This window comes from Bidens hawaiensis, unplaced genomic scaffold, assembly GCF_021521415.1.
Source record: "Bidens hawaiensis isolate Kalapana, Puna unplaced genomic scaffold, B.hawaiensis_p1.1 tig00002525_1, whole genome shotgun sequence".
NCBI lineage: Eukaryota > Viridiplantae > Streptophyta > Magnoliopsida > Asterales > Asteraceae > Bidens > Bidens hawaiensis.
The window spans coordinates 2,088,104-2,100,506 of NW_027491138.1; the positions used below are offsets into that span (position 1 = coordinate 2,088,104).

The 12,403-nt window shown below is 38.8% G+C and overlaps 1 protein-coding gene across 2 annotated transcripts; it reads right to left on the reverse strand.

Annotated features, from left to right (window-relative positions):
- Window positions 1-12,141, reverse strand: LOC143619931 (uncharacterized). 2 transcript variants are annotated; one of them, XM_077091751.1, is made up of 16 exons: window positions 11,700-12,141; window positions 10,571-10,726; window positions 10,370-10,483; window positions 10,117-10,175; window positions 9,480-9,546; window positions 9,349-9,400; window positions 9,159-9,263; window positions 8,990-9,073; window positions 8,160-8,527; window positions 7,354-7,415; window positions 1,900-1,969; window positions 1,576-1,656; window positions 1,012-1,113; window positions 800-924; window positions 476-572; window positions 1-236 (listed from the first exon to the last, which is right to left on the reverse strand). In XM_077091751.1, exons 1-16 carry the CDS (start codon window positions 11,967-11,969, stop codon window positions 180-182), a joined length of 1,869 nt encoding a protein of 622 aa, XP_076947866.1. In that variant the 5' UTR covers window positions 11,970-12,141; the 3' UTR covers window positions 1-179. The 2 variants fall into 2 exon arrangements, with proteins under 2 accessions (XP_076947866.1, XP_076947867.1); XM_077091752.1 differs by having other exon boundaries at window positions 9,171-9,263; window positions 11,700-12,135.
- Between the last annotated feature and the right edge of the window lie 262 nt (window positions 12,142-12,403).

Genomic DNA, 12,403 nt, shown 5'->3' on the forward strand with positions numbered 1-12,403 from the left:
TCTAGCACATTGTGTATCATGAAAAAAAGTATATATTATATATAAATTAATACATTGGTGAATGTGAACGTGTAAAAATGAATGGCACAAACTTGAACTTGTGAACCAAATACAAGTATAGCAAGGTATGACTCTTAATGCACGAGGTACAAGTAAACATAGCATAATTATGGTACCTTTCAGCCCAGTGATACCTCCTCCATTTGATGACCATTGGTGTCTTCAACCACCTTCTCCTAAAGTTTTTGGTAGTTAGTTATAATGAAATCTAGAAGCAATCAAACATTCTGTTTTCCTTTTCTACCCTTGAACTAATGATATCTCATTACAAAAAAAAAAAAACTTCAAAAGCTTCATTGCAAGGGTAAACATGGAATTACTGTGAAGTTTATAACTACAACTGTATGTGGCATTGTGGCAAAACCTTAAATGGCTAGCTTATCTTATAACTGTGCAAACGGATGTAAAAACGAACCTTGCTCTTGTCGAGCCACCCGAATCCAAACGGTCTAGATAACAAACTAACTTTTCTTGCACGTGTGTCTTGTGAGAGCTCCTGATTTGTTGATGATCTACAGGATGAAGCAAGAAGCTAAAATCTAAAATCCTTAAAAGATTAAAATAAATAGTAAAATCCACATAAGGCAACATCGGTAATACAAATAGCGTCTTTTTTGTTGAAAAGTTAACCAAAAATGAAATGTTACGGTTTACATGGATGGAGGATGTAAATAACATAACATAGTTTAATACTTTAATTTATCATTTTAGCCCTTACATAAATTATAGAGTGAAGTACCTTGGGGAAGGTAATGATTTATGTTGGCCAGATTGGTATTGCAATGTAGCCTCCAGCATTGATTCTGCCATAACAAGCCTCTCCTCCATTTCAGCAAGGGAAGTAGTTGCGGCTTCGTATTTTTCCTGATTAATGTACAAAATTTGAATATTGCATCCTATTGTTTCGTTTTGTGGGTCTCATTTAAATAATGATTATATTTGGAAAATCACCTGAAGCACATTGACAGCATATCTTTGGGCTGCAGCATCTTGCTCGGCATATATGCGAGCATCTTCAGTCGACTTTTGTTCTTGCTCTACTCTCATCAAAACCTTCAAATGATAATGAAACTTTTACTATATACCGAAACAAAAATCAACAATTCGGTTTTTGGGGGGCATTGGGTTTTTGAAAACTGTTTGGTTTCTGTTCCTTGGTTTTCACGCTGGGTTCAGTTTGGTTTTGGCTTTTGCCTTTTGGGCTTGAAATTTTTGGCAGAAAAAAAGAAATGGCCCAATTAATGAATTTAGGCCTGAACTTTTGGACCTCCACTTTTTGCTTGCTTAATTAATTAATTATAAATTCAATAACAAAAGTCGGTTTTTTGGGTATTAGGTGCATTCAAAATCAAAACCGAAAACATATAACCAAACTGTCAGTTTTGGAAGGGTTCGGTTACAGTGCAGTTATGTCAGTTATTTCGGTTACATGCACACCCCTAGACGAATATACATTTATATATGCATATATGATATACGTAAGCCATACCACACGAGTCATAAATAGAGATAAACCTGAAGCATGGCACTCTCCTGTTCCCATTTGCAAGCAAGGGCCTGTTGTAGTTCAGTAACATCTCTCTCTAGTTGTTCAACCTGTTAAAACATTTGCATGTTTTTAGTTGTAATATTATTAATGTGTTAGAAAACAATCATAAAAACCATAAGTTTTTAGATACTTAAAAAAAATGGCATGCATGTTAGCATCTTATCATCTTATAAACCTTTTTTCATAAACTTATTCTTCACCATGCAATATACATAAACCTGTAAAAGCTTTTTAATTAATTCATGATAATTAATAAAAACTAGTTTATTACAAACTAGTTTCTGCGATACCTTTGCACTTAATTCGCGTCGGTTATCCTGCTTGATCATCTCCATTAGAGCTACTTCCAACTCCTCAGCTCTTGAAATTAAAAAAATAAATAAACAAGTGATAGTTGGACCTCAACTTCCAAACATTTTCATTCTATTAATATGATTTTAATAGCATAATATTATGTATAGATAATATTTGTATGATTTGAGATAATCTTATCTCAAAATAGAGATAATCTTTGTATTTGTATATGCCTATTTAAGGGGTTAAAGGAAGGAGAATCAGGGGACACTTTTGATAATCATTCTATTATTCTATCATGGTATCATACCTATCAAGATCCTAACCCTAATCTCTTTCTGCAGCCACCCTCTTCTGCTGCCTCCTACCACAGCAGGTTTCTTTTTTTTTCTGTCATCACAGGCTTCTCCTTCCCTCACTCAATAACAAACCATGTCATCCAATATTCATCCCGCTATCACCGTTACCAACATACGGAATTTTATTCCCATAACTCTCGACCATGAAAGTGCTCAATACGTCACATGGTCCAAGCTCTTCAAAGTTCACTGCACCGCTTACCATGTGGCGGACCACCTTGAGCCGCGTGACACATCCTCCTCCTCAACCTCGTCACCGGCCACAACCGACAGAGATAAAGGACCCGCTACCCCTCCGTTAACCGAAGAAGCTTGGAAACGTCTTGACGCCATTGTACTACAATGGATCTACAGTACCATCTCCATCGACCTCCTTCAAACGGTCATGAAGAAAAACACAACCGCGTATGATGCATGGATCGCGTTGGAAAATCTTTTTCAAGACAACAAGAGTGCTCGGGCTCTCCACCTCCAATTGAAACTTAACAACACCCGCCTTGAAAGCTTCAAAGACATGGCGGCATACTGTCAAGAAGTGAAAATCTTGGCCGATCAGCTCTACAACGTGGACGTTCCCCTCTCACAGACTCAAATGGTCCTTCAGGTTCTTGGGGGTCTCACCGAACAATACCGTACCATAGCCACCGTCATCCGGTCCACTAAACCCCTTCCGGATTTCAATAACACACGTTCACAGCTCTGTCAGAAAGAAACCGATATAGCCGCCCGTGCCCTACATGCTGCCCAAACAGCCGGTACAGCCCTTCAAGCTTCAGCTAAACCGGTACACCAATCGGAAACTCCAACAGCAGCTGGATCGGACCAAACTGTTGACCGTGGTCGTGGACGAAGCCGCGGGCGTGGCCGTGGTCGAGGCCGCAGCAACTTCGGACGGGGCAGAGGGGGTCCTACCTATCCGACTTACACACCGTGGGGTCCTCTCCTAAGCTATGAACCGGGCATGCCCCAACAAACTTGGCAACAGTGGCCGGCTATGCCGCCTTGCCCGTACCCGACCACTGCAAGAGCACCATCACAGTCCCCTCAGGGAATTTTAGGACCCCGACCCGCTCAAGCCTATCAGATGATATATGTTCCCACGGACATCGACCAAGCCTTTCAGACAATGGCTCTTTATCCGCCCGAGCAGCCATGGTACATGGACACTGGTGCAACCAATCACAAGACGAACAATCCTGGTAATTTCTCCTCCCTTTTTAATACTGGCATATCACGTAATATAATTGTTGGCGACGGTAATATCATTCCCGTGACCGGACAAGGCAACCAAACTCTTAAACCACCCTACCCACCCCTTAAATTAAATAACGTATTACTTGCCCCCAACATTATCAAAAACTTACTTTCCGTCCGCCGCCTAACAACCGATAACCAAATTTCCATTAAATTTGACCCTTTTGGTTTTCTTGTGAAGGATCTCAAGACCAAGGCGCGCATCCTGCGCAGCAATAGCACCGGGGACCTCTATCCTCTCACTCCAGAGATCCTATCCAAGATTCGCTCACCATCCACCTTTGCTGCTTTATCTCAAGACGTGTGGCACCAACGCCTCGGCCACCCTGATCCCGATTTATTAAAGTCTTTAAATAAGTCTAATTTTATTAAATGTAATGGATTTACTTCTCAAGTTTGTGAACCTTGTATTTTTGGCAAAAGTATTAGACTACCGTTTATTGATTCCTTTTCTTTTACTTGCATGCCTTTTGATCTATTACATAGTGACTTATGGACCTCACCCATTGTTAGCACGAGTGGTCACCGATATTACATCCTATTTATCGATGACTACACGAATTTTTTATGGACATACCCCCTATCCCACAAATCTCAGGTTTTTTCGGTGTTTAAACAATTTTACACCCTTATCGAAACTCAGTTTGAACGCAAAATCAAACAGTTTCAATGTGACAACGGAAAGGAATATTCCAATACTTCTTTCCAAACCTTTTGTCATCAAAACGGAATGCAATTCCGATTTTCGTGCCCCCACACCTCATCCCAAAATGGGAAAGTGGAACGCACCATTCGTTCCATCAACAACATTATTCGAACCCTCCTAGCCCAAGCCAACCTTCCTAACACTTTCTGGCACCATGCCTTAGAAGTAGCAACCTATCTTCTCAACATTTTACCCAACAAAACTCTAAAATACAGAACTCCGACACACCTTCTCTACAACCGCGCACCGACCTACGAACACCTTCGCGTGTTCGGTTGTTTGTGCTATCCTTTAGTCCCGCACACCGCAATCCACAAATTGGAACATCGTTCCAAACCTTGCGTTTTTCTCGGTTATCTGAATCAACATCGAGGATATAAATGTCTAGACATCGCCACGCATAAAATTATCATATGTCGGCATGTTCGGTTCGACGAATCCACATTCCCCTTCAAAACAATAAAGATACCGACCCTTTAAAATTATAACTTCCTTACCGATGACCTTAACCCGTCTTTATGGTCACATGTGGTTGATCCTACATCACCGACTACACACCCAACCACCCCATTACCTACGGCCTCCTCATTACAACCAAACCCAAACCTTCCGCCCACAAACACCTTAAACAGCCCATTAAACAGCCCACTTTCCTTCGTTTATTCTCGACGGCCCAAAGACCAACCACCCCCACAGCCCGTGTTCACTTCTGCCACCGAACCTACACCTATCCATACTAATACATCCACTACAACTCAAAACCCACCAAGCACCGCCGCCCGAACCATCCGTACTCGGTCATCATCATCATCATCATCATCGTACTCAGTATATCCCACCAATAGCAATGCTATGGTAGGGTCTGAGGAGGGTAAGATGTAGACAGCCTTACCTCTATCCCTATGGGATAGAGAGGCTCTATCCCATAGGGATAGAGGTAAGGCTGTCTACATCTTACCCTCCTCAGACCCTACCATAGCATTGCTATTGGTGGGATATACTGAGTACGATGATGATGATGATGATGATGACCGAGTACGGATGGTTCGGGCGGCGGTGCTTGGTGGGTTTTGAGTTGTAGTGGATGTATTAGTATGGATAGGTGTAGGTTCGGTGGCAGAAGTGAACACGGGCTGTGGGGGGTGGTTGGTCTTTGGGCCGTCGAGAATAAACGAAGGAAAGTGGGCTGTTTAATGGGCTGTTTAAGGTGTTTGTGGGCTGTTTAATGGTCTTTGACCATCCGTACTCGGTCAATGGATGGAATCACCAAACCCAAACAAACCTTTAACCTAACCTCTACCTCTATTGCTCCTATACCCCGTAACACGACTGTTGCCTTGTCCACACCAGAATGGCGCCAAGCGATGAACATTGAGTTTGATGCCCTTATTAAAAATGGGATGTGGGAATTAATTCCCCATCAACCGGGTATGAATGTTATACGGAGCATGTGGCTTTTTCGCCACAAATTTAGATCGGATGGGTCATTGGAACGGTATAAAGCAATGTTGGTTTGTGATGGTCGGAACCAACAGATGGGTATTGATTGTGGGGAGACGTTCAGTCCAGTTGTTAAACCGGCCACGATACGCACAGTTTTATCTTTACCATTAACACAATCTTGGCCAATTCATCAGTTAGACGTCACTAATGCATTTCTACACGGCAATCTTAACGAAACCGTGTACATGTATCAGCCTATGGGGTTCAGAAATCGGGATTATCCTGATCATATTTGTCGATTGAAGAAATCATTATACGGCCTCAAACAGACACCGCGTGCGTGGTACCAACGGTTCACGGATTTTTTGACCACTCTGGGGTTTCGTCAAAGCCGATGCGATAACTCTCTATTCGTTTTTAATCACGGAAACGACATGGCATATTTATTAATATATGTCGATGATATTATTCTCACGACCTCCTCTGACACACTTCGTCAAAAGCTAATGGCTAAACTTGCTTCGGAATTTGCCATGAAGGACCTCGGGCCCCTCAGCTTCTTGGGAATCTCGGTTAAAAGGAATGGCGATTGCATGTTTTTATCTCAAAGCAATTATGTGGCCGATATTTTGACTAGAGCTAGCATGTCCTCTTGCAAATCAGTTCCAACCCCAGTTGACACAAAATCAAAGCTGAGCGCCGAGGCCGGTTCTCTATTCGACGACCCGACCTTATTCCGAAGCCTCGCTGGGGCGCTACAATATTTAACGTTCACCCACCCCGACATATCATATGCGGTTCAGCAAGTTTGCATGCATATGCATGCTCCTCATCTCTCCCATTGGAACGCCTTGCTTCGCATTCTTAGGTACTTACGAGGTACTCAACATCACGGTCTCACTCTTGGCAAAACGGGTACTCAGCAGTTACGAGCATACACGGACGCCGATTGGGCAGGCTGTCCTGGATACCCGCAGATCGACTTCCGGGTACTGAATTTATTTCGGTGACAACCTTCTCTCGTGGTCATCGAAATGCCAATCAACGGTCTCACGTTCAAGCGCCGAGGCTGAGTACCGGGGCGTGGCAAACGTCGTCGCCGAAATTTGTTGGCTCCGGAATCTTTTACTTGAACTTCAACGTCAGTTATCTTCAGCCACTTTGGTCTAGTGCGACAACATCAGTGCGATCTACTTATCCGGTAACCCCGTTCAGCATCAAAGAACGAAACACATCGAACTTGATATACACTTTGTGCGGGAACAGGTGCAACGGGGGAAGGTTCGTATCCTACATGTACCTACACGGTACCAGATCGCTGACATTTTCACCAAAGGGCTACCGAAGATTTTATTTGAAGATTTCAGATCCAGTCTCAGCATCAGAGAACCTCCGGCTTCGACAGCGGGGGTGTAATAGCATAATATTATGTATAGATAATATTTGTATGATTTGAGATAATCTTATCTCAAAATAGAGATAATCTTTGTATTTGTATATGCCTATTTAAGGGGTTAAAGGAAGGAGAATCAGGGGACACTTTTGATAATCATTCTATTATTCTATCAGATTTGATAAGAAATCACTGGTCCGATTAGCAATGAGTTTGGGGCCCACAAAATGGAGAAGGGAAGTGAAAACTGACAGATATTGTAAAGAAATTATTTATGCTGCATTAAGTTATTAACCTGAGTGTTGAAGACCGTTTTTCCTCTAGTATCAAGCACAACTCATTCTTTAACCACAAGATCTACACACAGAAATTTTAGGAGCCATCAGAAACGCAGAGCCAAGATAGCATAAATATAGCTACAAGCTGTTCACGAGCCGATCTAAGCCAGGGCTAGCTCAAGCTCGAACTTAAACGAGCCAGCATGGCTTGGCTCGTTTATTTTAATGAGCTGAAAAGCCGACTTCAAGCTTGGCACGTAAAAGCTCAAGCTTGCTCGTGGCTCATTATTATTATTATTTTGAAAATATTGATATGTAAATAACAATACCAATTTTTTAACATACACATAATACAAAATTTATAAACAAGGGAATTTATAATATTATATGTTTTATTTATTTATTTATTTTACTTTTTTTAAAGATAGAGAGGCATATTATATGCGTTATTTCTGTTTTTACTTTTATAAGTAATAATTGTTATACAAATTAAAGTTTGGGGTTTAATTTAAACAAGCCAATCAAGCGAGCAACGATCCAAACCAATCCTGGTTTGGGCTCGGCTCGTTTACAAACTGAGCCGATTCATCTTGTTTAGACACGAGCTTTTTTCGAGCCGAGCTTATTTCGAGCAAGCCTCAAGCTTTTTGAACAACCTAGCTACAATCTAGAGTAAAAAAAATCTTAATATATTTTAATGCTTTTCTGAAATAACAAGAAAACCTTGTAATAACAGTCAAAAGAAGAATAATGATTTATGTAAGACATGTTGACCCGTTACCCAACCTGCCCATTTTGCCATGCGTTTGAGAAAATGTGAAACCTGTTCTTGAAGATCTGGAACAGAATCAACATCCACATCCCCTGATACACCCAAATAAATTTCATCTCCATTAGAAAATTTGGAATTCATCCTTGATAATTCACCATTTGCCATTTTTACCCCTGAGGGGTCCACTTCATCTTCTTTTAAACCACACAACATACGCAGCCCTTTTAATCTTTCCTCTAGTTTAGCTTCTACAGCTGGTTTATGTTTATTTCTCAAAACTTGCAATCTAGACTCGCTTACGTTATGGTAGCCCATGCACGCAGTCAACACGAGTTGACTACTGTCGAATGTTGACCCAGCCAGTGACTGCAACAATGTGATGGCGTCCCCAGCATCTTTTGTTGTGACTAACGCGGGTCCTACACAATACTGAGCGAACGTAACCAAACAAACACAAACGCCGCATGTTCATGTTAGTTCATTTAACTTTAATGATCAAACATGAACAATCAAATGAAGGGAGTTTTCTTGTTTGTGAGCGTTTGTTAAGAAAATGAACATGTTCATAAACTGTAATGGGTGAATTTTTACTTTCATAAAATTAGACGAAATGTTAATGAACCTAATAACTTTAAATGAATATATACACGAACGAACTTAAACAACCGTTAACTCACGAACACAACTGAACGAACGAGACATCTCTTCATGTTCGTACATTTAATAAATGAACAAAAAATGTTATTCGTGTTCCTTCATTATTAAACAACAAACTTCCCGCCAAACAATTAACTGAACATTCAATTCTTTTACAAATCTAGCCATAAATGTGTGTTCACACACTTTAAAAAGATTTTAAAAAAAGACAGATAGTAAGATACCGTAAAACTCCATCAAAGCAAGGGCTGTTCGAAATAGCATAACACGGTTTCCTTTAAATAGAAGCACATCCCACACTCTAAGAACTGGAATCATCATATTAGCGAAAGCACTTAATTTTCATTATTTATATTTAACAAATAAGAATAAATAAAATCTGGTTAATGAAACATAGAAACTGACCACTTTCCCAAGGAAGCATATTCATAAATATTGAAAGAAACCATGGTCCAGAGACCCAGGCTACTTGCACTCCAAGGTAATCTAAATGATTAACTGCATCGGGTGATTTGATGACATCAGCAAAAGAAAACAATCCCACAAGTGTGGAAATGTGAATAATAAAAAAAAAAAAACTAACCAAGTTTGGGAAACCGCTCACGCACCAACTCCTCAAACACAAGTTGATCAACCTAGCAATATACAACTAATAGATATTAATATTAACACAACTTTATTTCATGTGATTCAAAGGCAAAATACAACAACTACCTGAGACTCTATCATTTCCACTGAATAATATCCCTCAAAATAATCATCAAGAATTCCCAACAAAGCCCTAATAATTATAATATAAAAACTTCAACATAAGCGTTATGAGTTATTCAAGTTGCAAGAACAAGCAATCTGTGAACATCTATTATTCGGGATATGGGTGTGCACGGGTAGGTTTGGGTTGATTTTGGGCACAAACCAAGCCAAAAACCAAATTTTCAGTTTTTTCTAGTTTTTGTAAACCGTTCGGTTTCGGTTTATTGGTTTTTGATTTGGGTTGGGTTCGGCTCATTCGGTTTTCCCATTTGGGCTTGAAACATTTTAGACCTGAAAAAAAAATGGCCCAAAATATAGCATTTGGGCCTAATTTTTTTGTTAATTAGTAACTAATTAATTATTTTACATTGTTGGGTTTACACTATTAAATTATTATAAATTAATTAAAAATGTAAATCCATAAATTCCATTTGGTTTGATTTTTTTCGTTTTTAATTAAATGTAAAACTGAAACTGAACTAAAAGTTCAATTTTTAAAGAAAATAAAACCAAACCGTTGGTTTTTGTTTGGACTCGATTATTTAAAGAAAATAAAACCAAAACCTTAAAGTATGAGCAGATAAAATCTCAAACCTACCAAAAGGCATTTTCTTCAGGCATGAGTAGCAATAACAATCCAGCAAAGAAATTCATGGCCTATATATATCCAGAAAATTATTAAATACATGAATATGTAAGATTAGAATTTACATTCTTTTCTTGAAATCCCGAGAAACTTATAAAACACAGATAATCAACTACAAATTGCAGTGATGAACATGAACTAAATACTATGTGAGAAAAAGAGTGGCATCAGCTGACATCACTACGATAGTGCAAATTTTATGTACCTGACAGTAGCCAACTGAAGGGTTATGTCTAGCATATGCGGTGAGTAAACGTCTCAGAGCGTTTCTACCATGACCATCTAAAGCAGGATGACCTGGAAACGTTCGAGGCAAGTCCTGAACAATAAAAGCATTATATAATTATAACTATGTGTATATTGTCATCCGCCTTAAAAATAAGAATATGTTAGTTTATATGATCACCTTTTCAATCTGCCCTTTCCATTTCTCGGATAAGCATACAGGAGTCGTAGTTGGTGTATTATTGTTATTACTATCATTCATTGTGTCGGGATCCAAAAGATTTTGATAATAATTTTGAATGTGGCGTGCCTTTACACCCACAAAAGCTTGCCAGAGCTGCAATAAACGGTGAATGCTAAAAATTCAGTATTTAAAAGTAAAAGCGGCATGATCCATCCATTCATCTATGAATGGATCAATTTTGTTCATGTTTAATCTCTGTAACTAGGTCTGTATACGAAAAAGAACGCTCAATGAACCGTTAGACGGGAAGTTCTTTTAACTTATAAAAGAACATGAACAGTTTTCTTTTTCATTTAGTAAAACAAATGAACATGAACACATATTTGTTCATTTATGTTCATGAAGGTTCGTTCATTTAATTCGTTTAGTTTATTTATATTTGTACGTTACGTTTGTTTGTTTACATATTCATTAAAAACTTTTAGGCCCATTACCATTTTGTTTAGTTTTATCAGATTAAATATGACCAATTACAATTTAGTCTCAGTTTATTAAAATTTAAGTCAGGCATATTAATGCTCATGTTCACTTTTAGTTAGTGTTTGTTCATCTATGTTTAGTTATTTATGTACGTTTACAATCCTGACCCGTTTGCTTATACTAATAATGAGCGAGAACATAAACAAACACGAACACGCTCATTTTCTTAACGAACGAACATGAACAAGAAACTCCGTTTGTTTAATCTTCGTGTTCTATTGTTTGTTCGGTTAAAGTTAAACAAAAGAACACAAGCATGCCCTGTTCGTGTTCATTCGGATCATTTGCAAGCCTGTATGTAACTTTAAAGGAAACGGGTCGTAAGTCAGTCAAAGTGAAGTTTTTATGCCTAAGCCCTCCTAAATCATGTCATTCAAAAAATTATACTACTACTAAAATAGCGCCATTCTTGTGATAGACTTAACACACTTAACTAGTTACAAAAAGTTATATTACTTTTTAGCAAAAATTGTGTTTATACCAAAAAACCCAGTTTTGACTGGTCAACCACTCAACCCTCTCATTTTATCGCATATATTTAAAAACGAAACTGATACAGGAATCAAAGCTCAGACATGCAGCCTACCTCTCCTCTAAGAGCCATTGGAACTCCCCCCTGAACAAGACATTCCAGCTCTTCTTTCAAAGGAATTGATGATTCCATAAACGCAGTTGGAGTATTAAAACCGCCACTTGAAGAAACATTTTGAGAAGGGTCCGATTCCGACCTCTCCAAATCATAAAACTCATCTTCTGAATCATCTTCATTACATGCTTTATCAGGTCTAGCACCTTGAAACGAAGAATTTTCAGTTTTAGCAAATTCAATCTTCTTCCTAACACGTGCATTCATCATATCCTCAATTACACTAAGGGATGGTCTAATATTTGACCATATTTGTGCTTCATTTCCTTCTGTGGCATTATTTTCCTCAGTAATATCAGGAAATCGACTATATTCTGATTGTCGTTGCAGAAAATCCTTCCATCTATCGGATCGTTCCTCCTCTTCCTCCTAAATCCATGAAAAATGTAAAGATTTAGTTTTTACATTATAAAAGCTTGATATCAATGAAAAACTTGTTTAATGTACGAATGGCTGTTTTCTTCATGTTTGCAAGTTATGAGTTCTTATGTGATTTACAAGTTTATGTATTTTATGCGTTCATGACTTTTTACTAGTTTTCAAGTTTATGTGTTTCAAGTTACAAGTTACATGCTCGGGTTAATAATTTTATGCCAAGTTTTTATGTTGTATTAGTTTTAGGTCATCCGCCCACTGAGCGTTAG

Bases quoted from the DNA above. Each gene is read 5' to 3' on its own strand.
- LOC143619931 (XM_077091751.1), bottom strand. From the start codon at position 11,969: ATGATGAATGCACGTGTTAGGAAGAAGATTGAATTTGCTAAAACTGAA. The intron at 9,074-9,158 runs GTTTCATTAACC...TGATGATTCCAG, and splicing joins GGAAAGTGGTCAGTTTCTAT to TTCTTAGAGTGTGGGATGTG. The intron at 1,970-7,353 runs GTTAATAACTTA...TTTAATTTCAAG, and splicing joins AAACGGTCTTCAACACTCAG to AGCTGAGGAGTTGGAAGTAG.